This window comes from Chiloscyllium plagiosum, chromosome 13, assembly GCF_004010195.1.
Source record: "Chiloscyllium plagiosum isolate BGI_BamShark_2017 chromosome 13, ASM401019v2, whole genome shotgun sequence".
NCBI lineage: Eukaryota > Metazoa > Chordata > Chondrichthyes > Orectolobiformes > Hemiscylliidae > Chiloscyllium > Chiloscyllium plagiosum.
Genome location: NC_057722.1, coordinates 2,816,100 through 2,830,292, shown reverse-complemented (window position 1 = coordinate 2,830,292; position 14,193 = coordinate 2,816,100). Strand labels below are relative to the sequence as shown.

Here is a 14,193-nt window from a genome sequence, read left to right as displayed (position 1 = left end):
CATTCTCTCTCTCTCCCACACACAGTCTTTCTCTCTCACACACACAGTCTCTTTCTCTCTCCTCTCTCTCACACACACACAGTCTTACTCTCTCACATATACACAGAGTCTCTCCCTCGCGCTCTTCCATACGTGCACACACAGTCTCTCTGTCTCTCTCTCTCACACACACACTTTCTCTGTCTCTCACACATACACAAACACACACCCATAGTCTCTCTTTCTCTCACACATGCAGTCTCTCTTGCACACATAGTCTATCTTTCTCTCTCACACACACACAGTGTCAGTCTCTCTCACACACAATCTTTCTCTCTCTCTCTCACACGCACACACATTTTGTCTCTCTCTCACACACACACACACACACACACAATCTCTCTCTCATGTTATCAGTTATAAATCTGGCTGAGTGGTCAGGAGAAAGATGGGTTTTCAGTAATGCAGGAATGCAGTTGGATGAGGGTGAAGGGCAAACAAACCCTCCATGCTGTACTTTGTTCATAGGGCATGGTGTTCACTCAACTATGACTAACAGAATCACAGCCTGCACTCAATACAACAAATGTTCCGCGACAGAGTCAGAAACTGAAAAACCAAGCACATTGCTGCGACTCCCCAAATCTGACCTGGTCAGCAGAAACTAAACTGGTGTTTCCAGCCAGCTTCCACTAGGGATCCAAGGACTTGTCCATGGAGTGTGCCAATGGCGTGAGAAAACCGCAGAGGGGATTGTACAGGGTGGAAGGTGCTCCAACAATTCCCTGATCGAGATGCAGGAACTGCAGCATCTGTTGTACTTAGGTGCAAAAACTATGCCGTGGTCCACTTCTTAGGAATTGGTCTATTCAGTTTGAATGCTGAGAAACCGTTGCCACAAGTCTAACCCAACTGCATTGATCAGTTTCCACTCAAAATGTCAATCAATCCTGAGAAAACCCAGCAGGCTCATTGGGAGTGCACTAAGGTGAATAAAGAGGGACTAGTGGAGGAGTAGTGAGTAGTGAGTGAAAGAATAATGAGTGGAGGAGTAGTAAGTGGAGGTATAGTGAGTATTGAGTGAAGGAGCATTGAGTGAAGGAGTATAAAGTGAAGAAGAGTAGTGAGTAGAGGAGTCGTGAGTGGAGGGGTTCATCACAGTGAGGAATGCATCACTGCAAGGCACGAAGAACCCACGTCCTGCCCTGGTACATGCACACATTCCAGCATCAGTGAATGGATAGTAGTGAGCAATTGGCAGTACAGATGTGAGCTGTGTAATTTGGAAAACTCAAGGGAAGTCTATATAACACAAACATTGTTGTGTGTGTGTGGAAGAGGAGTCCTTCTTGGGAAAATTAAAGTCCTCACCTCCTGTTTGTACCTGGCTCAGTAAAAAAAAGTCAGACGCCATGCCGACCAAGTTTCCCAAACTAAACTAGTGCCTGCATTTGGCTCTCATATCCCTTTTAACCTTTCCTTTTCATGTATTTGTCCAAATGTCTGTTCTGAGAGCAATATTTTATGGTCAAAGTGCCACTCATATTTGATAGTTATAACTAATTAGCGACCAATAAGCTACACACTCAGAAATCTTGACTGTGTATTAAATTGAAAATGTCACAGATCCCTAGTAACAGAATCTCAACAGAGCAGATCGGTTCTCTGTTTCAGATCCTGCTTTCAATCTGCCTGGCTGTTTGTTTTGGAAAGTGCAGCAGCCTTCCAGGCTTTAACCCAGCTCCCAGGAGAACCCTGCAACATTTGAAAGATTCCAATCAGCCAGTGAACACTGCCTGCCTTCTCTCTGACTCTCTCCTGACCTGACTGTAAGGCCACATTAGCAAGGGCAAGAGCAAACCTGTTTGCTTGCGATATACTGCATGCAAGTGGCGTGTTAATTACACTGCACAATACTCTATTAACTCTGCCCGTGTTACTTAAGAGCAAGCGAACTAATCTTTGAGGATTGGCGGAGGGAGGAGTGCAATAGCCAGAATCACCTGAGGTATGCAAAAAATTTAAACTACCTTTATTATCACAAGGCATGAGTATTTCAGTGCCAAGAAGAGTTTGTTTAGTGCTCAGGTTTCTCTCTCCTTAGCTTTTCACGGTCACTTATAGATTTGAACTAAACCCTGAAGAGTTTTCCCAATTTGAGCACTCCTCCTAAAACGTGTAGGATGGGGTACATTGGTAGGACATGACAGAAAAAGATGCAGAGGCCATTGTTTGATAGCATTACACTTGAAGTTGAGAGTGTGCCTTTAATGGTGATTCCAATTTGCTCATGGGTTGCCAGGGAAACTGCGCAGCCTTCCCACAGGCCAGAACTATGGCCCCCCCCAAGTGACTACTAGCACCCCTCGGTAAAGTGGTAGTCCACATTCCCCCTGACCAAAAGTAAGGAATCTTCAAAGTACACTCTTTGAACGCAAAGGTCACATAATTCCATTTTGTTACAAATGCTGGCACTGGGCAAAATCAACAGCCCATCTCTACCAGGGTTAACTTGGGATTGATTGAGCTAGACAAAACCAGGAAGGAACTTGGGATTGATCCAGAGCTGAGTGAACCATTCTGAGCTCTGAGCAGGGGAGAATATAACCTCAGCACCCGAGAAAGTGCAAAAAAGAACCTGTCAATATTCCCTTTCGTGCCAGCTGAAACCTGCCAGAAATATACCATCTGGCCTAGGAAACTTTGCAGGGGTGTGGAGGAAGGCTGTCAGCAGTAATGTTCAGGGTTCAGGGAATACCCCTCAGTGAAGGGATTTAGTCCTTCCCTCAAAATAAGGACAAAAGATAAATCCATTCCTTTGGATAGGTTCCACATGCAATGATTCTAAACCTGCCTGACAATTCAAAGTTTCAGAAAATCTGTTCAATTTCTAGCACCTTTTTTGAGCCAAGAGAGCCTGATTCTGTTAACACATGTTCTCGTTTAGTGTCCCTGGAATGGGGTTGGTTGTATCATTTTAACAGATAATAAACTTACTTTGGACAATCAGCCTGCTGACAATGCTCTGACCGTCTTCTGAGATCTCACATTCTTTGCTGGTCAACAGTTTATTGGCGGAATCAAGCTTTTCTATAAAAGGGAAAAGTACTGTGAATTGAACAATCAATTGAACTGTCAGCCCATAATTAGCTAGATGCACCACAGTATCAGTCAAAAGCCATGAATTCATCTTCAAACCACACTGTGCTAAATACAAACATCTTAACATCTTCAATCTGATAATATTTAAGTTTAGTTATTATTATGAAGTGCAATTGAAAAAGCAGTCAGAATCCTCCCATACTTCCTGCTTTGGCAAAATCTAACATGTTCCCAATGTCAATCTTCTTCCACTGATTCTTTCAATGTGCCTCAGTTTGATCAACTACAGTTCTTGGAACTGCATATACCAAGATATTGACATGCATAAGTCCAAATTCACATTGCAACAGATGTTTGGAAACATTTTCTTTGGAACGTACAGCAAGTAATATTTAAGTGGAATTAACACCATTAACCCTTTAAATATGCAATTCTCTGACAATTCTAGTTTTGCTTAAATATAAGCAATCCTCATTTTTGCTTGTACTAAATCTCTTGATTGTTCCAATTTGTGACCATCTATATCTTTGCAAATTGGTGAAAATGGAGATTTCCGCCACCACCTTCTGATTTATGAGCTTACCTCGCAGATCACGGTTGAAATCGTGAAGTCTCCTGATCTCACTTTCCATTTTGTTTCTCATTGTCTTTTCCAGGGCCTCCCGTTTGGAAGATGCCTTCATGAGGTTGTCATAGGCTTCAGAAATCCTCTGGATTTCTCTCTCCAACTGCATGGGCAAACACAGGGGCATGTTGAATTGCGAAGGATAATGAAATGGGATTTAGCAGCATGAGTGACACGAAATTCAATCAGACGACTTGGTGCCATATAGGGCAACAATACCATGCACACAAGGATGCAATGGTTCACTGATAAGAAATGCTCAATGTGAAATCAATCCAAAGTGATTTGATTGTTCAAATTCTCACAGAATAATATCTCATAGAAGAAGACCATTCAGTCAATGCAGGTTTTCTGAGGGCTGTCAAATTCACCTCTCTCCTGCTTATTTTCTATCTTAATACAGCGGATTTCTTAAATCAGAATTTTCGATAATTACTTAAGAATACAATCTGTTTAAACTCCATATTAAATGCTTGATTTGCTTGTATTAATATTGGGAAGATGGCAACTCTTTCTTTCAATACCAACTGGTTAAAGTTCGGGGAGGTACTGACAAAATTGATCCAAACCAGATCCCAGGCAATAATTTCACAACCAGTAATGCAAACCTTATCACTGAAGGGAATACTGCACAAAGCCATTATAAATGATACACTGAAATAACAGTGAAACATGAGCAGTGTACCCAAGCAGAATCAGGGTCTGAAGGCTGAATGTCCACCCACACAGGCAGGGCAGCACACTTAAGGGGACAGGAGGTCAGAGATAGTCTACAGAATCAGTGCTGTGAGCCCATCTCTCTGGGAAAATGGGGAGTTCACTCTCAAATTTGGCGTTAACACTTTCATAATCAGAATTTCACTTTTCCTTTTCTCAGCCTTCTGCTGCTGGGGTAAGGTCTTGTGTGATACTTCATCCATCCTTTTGCAGGCTGTTAAATATTGCTGGTATTTTACAGTTGACACCTCTGGGTTGCTTACACCTACAAATATAGACATCCAGCAGAAACTGGTGGACTACAATCAGAGGTATGGAATCCTAATTGCTTTTCCAGTAGTAGTTCCCTCATTTCAGTCACTTTGAGGTCAATTGAGCTATTCCTAACTCCCCCTCAGCTCTAGTTAAAATCAGCCAGTGCAGCACATACCAACAATCAAAGTTGGGACAATCCCAGTTAAACATTGTTCAGTTATTCACTGAGGCTTTCTGCTCAGACCTGTGTTGAGCCTGTTGAAAACTGGTAATCCCCATAATCCCAAAGCATTCCTGAGCCAGAAGCAAAGCATGGAGGGGCCTGCACTGGAGGCCTCCCTTGACAAAGAGCCTTCTATTTCTAACTCATCAAGGGTTAGTGAGAAGGACAAGCCTCCCTGCACCTGACTGAGAAGCAAATGAAAGAGGGTCTTTCACATGGGAAAAAAAAACAACTGTTGTCTCTCCCTTCAAGCCTCAGCAAATTTCATTCCTAAACCATTACAGCTGAGCTCAGAAGGGAGATGGCACACGTTTAAACTTACTGTGACTCTGCCAACTTTCTAGTCACAGCAAATGCATTCATAAAATAGACACCAGATTGTCACATAGCTCAAGTGATTTTTACTTCAGTTATTATGGTACACGATTTATCAGGTGCAGAGTTTGACAGTTCCATATGAGACTAAGAACACTGCAGGAAGTTATCAAAGTGAAACCATAGACAAACGAGTCTTTATAAATGCAATGTAACAAGCTATCTCTCGGGGACTGTGTTGTAAAAGTCTGCTGCAAATTGAACAACTTTAATTGCTCATCAAATACCCAACTAAGAGAAAAAGCAATCGTTTGGTTTATTGACTAGGGTTTAGTAGACAGTGCGTCATTTGCCGATTATAAGCTGTTGGAATTCACAGCCTTAAACAGTGAGGAAAGAGGAATGAAATGCATAGATCTAGCCTTTGAGATTCTTGCAGAGCATTCTTTCTGTGGGTGGTAATTTGTCAATGAAAATTCATGAACATATTAGATGCAATCAAAATAATAATACAGCCACCCAATTTCAGCAGTGGAAAATAACACAGGGATTGTAAAAACAAGAAATCATTTAAAGTATGCAGAAAAATAACAAGCAATGGCACACCTACAGGAGGCGATGGTCTGGTAGCATTATTGCTGGACTATTAAGTTAGAGACCTAGGTAATGTTCTGGAGACCCAGGTTTAAATCACACCATAGCAGATGGTGGAATTTAAATTCAATAAAAATCTGGAATCAAAAGTTGGCTATTAACTTTATTTAGAATTAATCATTATCAGTTGTTGGAAAAACCTATCTGGTTTCAGGGAAGGAAACTGTCATCCTCACCTGGGCTGGCCTACATGTGACTCAAGAACTAAAGCAATGACTCTTAATTGCTCTCTGAAATGGCTCTAGCAACACATTGGTTCATGGGCAATTAGGGATGGACAATGAAAGCTAGCCCAGCCAGTGATGCTCACATTCCATGAACAAATTAAAAACGACTGGTGGCTCTCTGAGGGCTACTCATACAGACAACAGTTACCAGCTGTACATGTAAACGACCTCCATAGGCAGCAGTGACCAAGAGGCTTTGAACCTTCAGATTAATTCATTGGAAACTGTTCACAACTATCTAATCCAAGAATCTGATATGTAAGTCAGATATTTCCAAATGACAAAATATTTGCAGTAACAGCATCTACACAGTGTCTCCTTGTCTCATGAAACATAAATTTCTGATTTTTCTATCGTACTACAACTTGTATCACAATCGGTATTAAATTCAAATACTTTCAAAGTATGCCCATTGATACGGAGCTATATTGTCGGATGCTACTGCATATATCCTAACTTAAAAAGAAGCACTTGACAAAAATGTTCCTTCATACCTTTTGGATTTTTGCTGATTTTTCAGTGTGGCCATCAAGCTCCCTCCTCAGGTTTTCGTTCTCCTTCAGTAGCATCTCGACCATTTGTTGAGCACGGTTAATGAGTGCCACATGATCAACTGTCACCATCTGGCTGCTGTCATGAGTGGCTTCAGTAACCAGCACTGCTTCCATGGGTGAAGAAGCTGAAGTGGGCAGGAAGCTGTGCCTCTGTGGCTGGCCAGGGTGTACTGTTTGAGCTTGAGACATCCTGAAGAAAAACAATACAAGAGACACCACAATAGTTTCAGTTGTCTGGAATGTAACCCTGCTGTATGAAATACCTGCTGTTTACTTTAGGATTTTACACTGAGCTCTGAGTTTCTATGTCACCTCTAGCACTTTAAAGAAACCTCACTTTAAAGTTTGATAAATAAAGAAAATTGAATGCAAACATCCTTGTTCCCAAACCACTGTTCACTATTTCAGGAAAAAAAAACCCTGAATAGCAATTGCCAAACTTTATCCAAGTTCATTAAATCTAACCAGGTTAAATTATACAAGTACAGCGAAAATAGAAAAAAGTTAAAAACTCAGAATATGTCAACAAACATTGCTTGGCTCACTACTACATAAATCAGTTATTCTTATATCATGAATTGCAATGGCTATGTAAAGGTTGTTAACGTGTTTGCAAAGGGAAAGCATTAATATAATGAGTGGACTATGTTCTGCAGCCTCAATCAAAGCTGTAATGCAATGTTCTTAGGTACAAGACATTCTGTATTCAGATATTAAATCAAATGATAGGATTGTACTGTCCTAGACTTTTCCAATCTCTCCCACTCTTCAGCTTATGAATTTTTATACCATGTAATGTTAGGCTATGAGCTGGGAGGACACATCATCATTGATGGACTAACACCACAAATCATTTTAAACCTTGTTACTTATCATGGTTGATGATCACCTATCGATGAGAATTTCTTTGCATTGCACAAACTGAGTATTCTCCCGAACTCTAAACTGACATCTCTCCTTATTTCCATGTATAACTCCTAAATTATTGTTCTGAATGTGGTCCTACTTTTTTCTGAACAAATGACAGTATTTCAAACTCACTGTTTTACATTATTATTCTGTTAACAACTAGGTACATAATTTCCCTTGGGGGTGGTATGGGTAGATTCTGGTTGACATCTTAATCTTTGCTAAACAACCTCTAGTCGCCAACTCTGGAAAATTTTCAGTAATCAGAAACCTGCAGATGGGCCTATAATAATATTCCATCTGCTCAGCAGATCTGGCTTCCAGCAATAAACTAAAAGCATATCTCCAAATTTCAGTACAAATTGACCTCTTAGCAATCCCAAACCAAGGAGGTGCCAGATACACAACCAGAAGTTCAGAGATGGATCAAAAGAAAATGATGTTGAAAAATGTGTTGCTGGAAAAGCACAGCAGGTCAGGCAGCATCAAAGGAGCAGGAGAATCGACGTTTCGGGCATAAGCCCTTCTTCAGGCTTATGCCCAAAACGTCGATTCTCCTGTTCCTTTGATGCTGCCTGACCTGCTGCGCTTTTCCAGCAACACATTTTTCAGCTCTGATCTCCAGCATCTGCAGTCCTCATTTTCTCCCAAAAGAAAATGATCTCTGGTATGCAAAATGAAATTGCTATTTGCCAGAGATTGTTTGTAGGTTTATAACTCTCAACATTGTTCACTCCAAATGATCCTCCAGCCTTAATCTCTCAGTTTCCCATTGGTAATTCAAGATGTGAATTATACACCTCCCTGGAATGTGACAGGACACACCTTCGCATTGCCACTTGTTTTACTATAGCAACAACGCTGGTTTTCAAATCTTATCAATACATTCAGAACTTGGAAAAATATTGACTGCTCTTTGGTGAGCTGAAATATTTAATTATTTTAAATTAATAGGATGGAAATGCTAACAGAGCGAAACAGAGTAGTAATTTTTATTAGAGTAATTTCTGTAATAATGCAGGTTTCTTTTGTAAAAGGTTGTGATAGGGGAATGACGTGTTTGCCATTAGTCCAATATCAATACCTCATGCACAAGGCATTCCTTCCCATCTATAGCAAACAGTCAAGATTATTTTTTTCTTCCTGGGCTTTGGCTCTATTATTTAAGATGATTTTATGATAACTAATTGACAATAATAGAGGTCACAAAGGAACTCCGAGAAAACTCCTCAAACAAAAGTGTACAGGGTTCATAGAATGTACAATGTAGGTCATGATGCTGCCTGCTTTTTCCACACAGGAAGCCTCAGATTTCCCTTTGGAGGTTATCTCACTTGGACACTGGGTGCAGCAGACGAACTTCACATTGCTTGACCTCTCAATGTGTTCACTCAAACATGACCAAAGAAGGAAGGGCTTGCCAGGAAGGAAATCAGCTTAAGGAAAATTACAAGCTGACACTTATTTTTTGTCAAGGTTGTGCTACATGATTAGTTCAATGGGTCATTCAATGATTAGGCTACAAATCTGTCACTGCAATGATCTCTGCAGCCTTCTATATGAGACAACAGATCTTGCAATGAAAAAAAAAATTTGTCTGGCTCCTGACCTCTGCGTAAGTGTTCTTGCAAAGTGATTGATGGTGTTAACATCTTGAATACTAAAATTGATGGTACCAAACATTCTTAAAAAGATTGTTCAGGTATTGGTGACTGACAATCTGTAAGCGCTCTCCTTGCAGGAGTGCCCTTATGGTTGCAATTGTTGAAGATGTCAGTTTATTTTACTTTTTCTACATGTTGAAAAAAGGCAGCTGATAATTAAATCAAATCCAGTAATTAAGAAAATGGACAAGATGCAGCTTCTTCACTGAAACCCAGGTTATTACTTAGACTCCCCAACATGAAACCTGAACATTATCTCTCACTCTGTACAGTATTTCTCTCTATATGTGATTGGAGTCAGTCATTATACTGAAGTACAGTTCCTTAGACATTGAAAACCTTTCTGAGCTTCACACTGGGCATTATTCAGCAAGGGAATTAATAAGCAAGAGTACCAAAATTGAGATCATGAAATACTGGAGCAAGAGTTGGCCACTTAGCCCCTCGAGCATGCTCTGCCAGTCAATAAGATCATGGTTGTGCCTGAATGTACTTGTATCCATTTCCCACAAAACACAACCTCTCCATCATAGATATCTGCAGTGACAAGGGATTGAAATAGTTCCTCAGGAACTGTCCCTACTTCCTCCAAACAAATCTGCAGACATTACTTGCATCACTGAGCCTAGGGTACAGTGGATAAGTGAACTGAGTTCAGGAATCAAAGCAGGGATGGTGCTGGCCATGAGAAATAAGTACTGCCATGCAGGGCAGTTACTCAGTGGGTGAACCCAGGAACTCACAAGTCAGTTGGTAAGTTCAATTATGTCAGAAGATGTTGAAGAATCTTAGTTGGTTTGCAATGTGAGATAGTGCAGAATATATTTACCTTTCTGCTCTTATCTGGTTGCTGTAACCATAGTTACCAGGCACATCCTGCTGGGAGTTGAAATATGGAGTGGCAGACATATCGTAAAAGTAACCATGTTGCTGGGAATGGCTGAGCACAGGAGCTGCAGACTTCACGGGGAAGGAGTATTCTGGGGGAGGACCCCGGGCCTCGATGGAATGACAGGGCACCTGAGATCCTGCCCGCACTGGCTGCTTCTGATATCTAGATAGCTGGGGGAAGCTGTGTGAGGAACTCATGGTCACCTGGCCTTTGGTTCCATTCCTCTCGAGAGAAAGTTGCAAGAGTCTCTCGCTGAGAGACCGCACATGTCCATGTTTCAATTCCTTCAGTGCATCATCGTGAAGCACATGCTCTGGACTGACTTCACGTGTCACTGACTTGTCTTCAGTGCTGGCCTTCTGATTTGTTCCAGCAACCACATAAGAACCTGTGCCCACAGACTGTTGGTTCCTCTGCACAGCCAGGAGCTCAGATTGGGCTTTGGCTTCTTCGTAAGAGGGGAGTTCTTCTCCATTGAATTGAAGCTGGTGTAGGCGATGTAGCAGGTTTTCTGAGTGAGCATGGTCACCCTGGTGCTCTTGACCTTGTGGCTCCTGCCGGGTGGAATGCTGGACAATTTGACTCTCCTCCTGAGTGAGGCTTTCCAAAGAGGACCGGGGGCTGCTGGACCCTCCTCTCATTGCCTGTTGCTGGATGGCCAGCAACGTGCGGTTATCCGTAAGATTCCCATACCGCAACTGCTCCTGGATCAGTCTGTGCAGGACTGTACCTGATGAATCTTCTGCTGTTCTCATTTTTGCTCAGGTAATGGTTAGTTCCTAAAACACAAAACAGGCAATGAATTCCAAACATCACATATTTACTCACACAAAAAGGTATAGATATTTGATATCAAACAATGAAATCAATCAATTAATTTTTATATATTTCATAGAACCCATAAGGTCAGAGGGAGGCCATTGAGCCCGTTATGCTCTGTGTCAACTCTTTGGATGATCTTCAGTTTCACTAAGTTGCTTTGACACACTCCTGATATATTTTCTCCTTTTTTGAAATTCTCAGTTGAAAGTTCTTTTTGAAGCTAATTCTATTGCTCGTTCAGGCAGATAATGACAGAACATTCAAATATTCTCCATCTAGATTCTTTTAACACTTACTATGAACCTGTGTCCTCTGGTTATCCAGCCTGCTGCCAATGGGAACCTTTCACCTCCTCAAAAAAAATTCTTCATTTTGAAGAACCTGTCAAATATTCCCTAATCATCTTTGACTAACAATTCCAGCTTCTTTAATCTCTCCACATAGTTAATGTTCTTTGCCTTGATATTATTCTAATGAATCTCCCTTGCATCCTCAATCTTCTAAATTCAATACATTTATTTTGAAATTATTGGTAACGTTGCAAAACGACACACGCCCATTGAATTCTCAAAGCAGAATGTTTCCACATTGGGCACAATGAGTGATACACAGGCGAGTTCTGGACTCTGCATTGTTCAGTGTTTCTTCCAAGCCCGGACAGTATGTGCACAACCTGCCAACACTCACTCCCCCTCATCCTCAGCAAAAATCCTGAAGCTACTTCCAAGAAAATGACACAGGATACAATCTAGCAGCACTAACTCTGTCACATTGTGTTCCAGTGCCTGCCCCAGCCAAATACTGCCCACATGCATGTCCCTGGGAACCGTCTCCCTGGTGACAGCACATCAGCTGAAGAAACAGCCGCCCTGGCTCAGGATAGCTTGTTTTATCATCATAAGATAATGGCATGAATTTGAGGAATGTCAGACATTAAATTGCAAGCATGAAATGACTGTTGCAAGAGTATGGGCAGGTGGGGAGGTGTAGTCGGGGGTGGGGGGTGGTGATGGCTGCTGACAGGCTGAGCAATTGCTAGTCTGAACATCCTGCAGGACACTTCCACAATAAGTTGTGAAAGCTAAAGACTGTGAATGATTCCCACACAAAACCTCTATAATTAAAACCATCTGCATTTTATCTGATTCCAAATGTTTAACTATATCAGACAACCTTTAGTAAAATTCACAACATAAGTGAGAAATTTGTTTTATGTTTTAAATCCTGTTTATCAGGAATAGATTATTAAAACAAAGCACATTCAGGAAGGTCAGCCTGCAGCATGGCCACAGGGGTGCAGGCAGGAAGGTTTTTGAAAGTTGAGGAAATACTGGCACTAATGAAAGCATAAATCACTTAGGACATTCCGAGAATGGATGGGTGATCAAGAATGAAGGGATCCCATTATTTCTGTAATTTAGGTCTGGTTCTGATTTTACTACAGATCGATAGAATTTAAGGCATCTCTCACGAATCCTATCTCAAAATTGCAAGTGTTTTTCTCGCTAAAACACCAATATTATTACCACTTCTAACCACTCAAATTTGTAGGAAGCAGATCTGTTCCCAACATACGTTTGCAGAGGGTGGGAAAAAAAGATCAGCAGATATTAACAGCAAGATACACAAACAAAAATATACTTTGAAAACATTGGGGTGCATTCCTCCTTTGTAAAGCATGGTTTACCCTGAATGGGGCCACTAATAAAATACAACAAGACTTGCGAACGGAACTGAATTCCTTTAAGTTTCCAAAACAATAGCTCATTCACCTACCTGCAACATCCTGGGGCAAAATGTGCATTCCACCTCAATGTGAAAACATCTCTCAATCCACTACAGCACTCAAACACAAAAACCAGCTCATTTCAATGTCCAGCACTAACCCATTATCCAAAACTCTTTCCGATTTTCAATACATTCTTCATGTGTATTGCAGCAAAAAGCTCTAAAGTCACGCAAGAAAAGATTTTCCTGCCATTAACATCTTTAAAGATTATAGAAGAATTTCAGTGCTAACAACTGCATCAGAGACTGTAGCATATCAAAAAGCCTAATTGTTTAAAAGTTTAGTTATTATTTGATAAAGTTCTCTCCCCTCTTTACATCAAACTAAGACATTTTTGTTCTCTTATAAACAATAAAATAAAGGTACACTATTTATTTACTATACCATAAGTATAATTACTAATGTAGAGAGAATATTTTATAATCTGTATAATCCTTCAGGTATATTTATCCTGTTGTAATCTGAAATCACACATGGTGAATATTACAGTCAGAAATCAAGACCAACACAGGGTGAATATTACAATGTGAAATCCTTACCGACACGGTGAATGTTACAACCTGAGATCTTTACCAACATGGGGTGAACATTACAATCTAATCGTGACTAACTCGATGAATATTTCCTCCGCTGGCTCCTTTGCGCCGGCACATTCTTGTTGAGTGAGCTCAGCAGCCAGTAGTGACGGAGGATCAGCTCACCCGGCTCACTGGGGGTAACAGCTCGGAAAGACGTACAGGTTCAACTGAAACCTGTGAAACGCGGCTGGTTGCTCCCAGGTAGCAAGCAAATCACTCGCGTTGCACCCCCCCCCCCCCCCCCAAAAGGAGATGAAGCCTGGAACCCAGAGGAAATAGTTTGCACCTCCTGCAAGTTATTCGCTAGAATCAAATATGAAATCCCTTCAGCTTGTCCCAAGGTTGGATCAGGGCACAATAATAGACTGAGAAATGGGAAACTGACCTGAAACGGTATGCTCACATCGGGGAGAGAGTCCGAGCTCTGCCTCAGGCTCAGGGTTCGGTGCTGGAAGTGACCGTGCTGTGGGAACTGGGAGGCGGACAGTGCTAGCTGCCTGTTTGCTTGCCTGCTGTGGAATGGCAGAATCCCAGCTGCGGCCGGGGCGATGCAGCCGCGACAGGAATTTCAGGAATGCGTGTTCCTCGCTCTATCAAAGGCCGTCCCTGCCGCACACCAAGACTCAACCTGCAGAGGGCACACACAATGAGCAAACAGTCCCACAGCTTCACGGCACAGCAGAGATTGACAATACTTCAGCCTATTGGAAAATAACCACATGGGGGGGGGGACTGAAACCGCCTGCATTGACACCTCCACCCTCCCCATCCCCCGCTGAGGGATGCATAACTGGGACTCTCTGTCCAAAAATCCTGATTTAGAAATGCCGGTGTTGGACTGCGGTGTACAAAGTTTTTTAAAAATCACACAACACCAGGTCATAGTCC

At 41.6% G+C, this 14,193-nt stretch overlaps 1 protein-coding gene across 3 annotated transcripts in view; it reads right to left on the bottom strand.

Annotated features, from left to right (window-relative positions):
* Positions 1–13,932, bottom strand: part of LOC122555680 (angiomotin-like 2a) — a 28,120-nt gene extending 14,188 nt beyond the window's left edge. For 2 of the 3 annotated variants that reach the window (XM_043701681.1, XM_043701683.1), the window contains exons 1-5: positions 13,691–13,932; positions 10,054–10,895; positions 6,592–6,841; positions 3,665–3,809; positions 2,977–3,069 (exon numbers count right to left, since the gene is read on the bottom strand). In XM_043701681.1, the coding sequence (XP_043557616.1) occupies positions 2,977–3,069; positions 3,665–3,809; positions 6,592–6,841; positions 10,054–10,871 (1,306 nt within the window). In that variant the 5' untranslated portion in view covers positions 10,872–10,895; positions 13,691–13,932. Of the gene's footprint in view, positions 1–2,976; positions 3,070–3,664; positions 3,810–6,591; positions 6,842–10,053; positions 10,896–13,266; positions 13,373–13,690 lie in introns of those variants that run through there. The other variant, XM_043701682.1, reaches the window with a different exon arrangement.
* Positions 13,933–14,193: the final 261 nt, after the last annotated feature.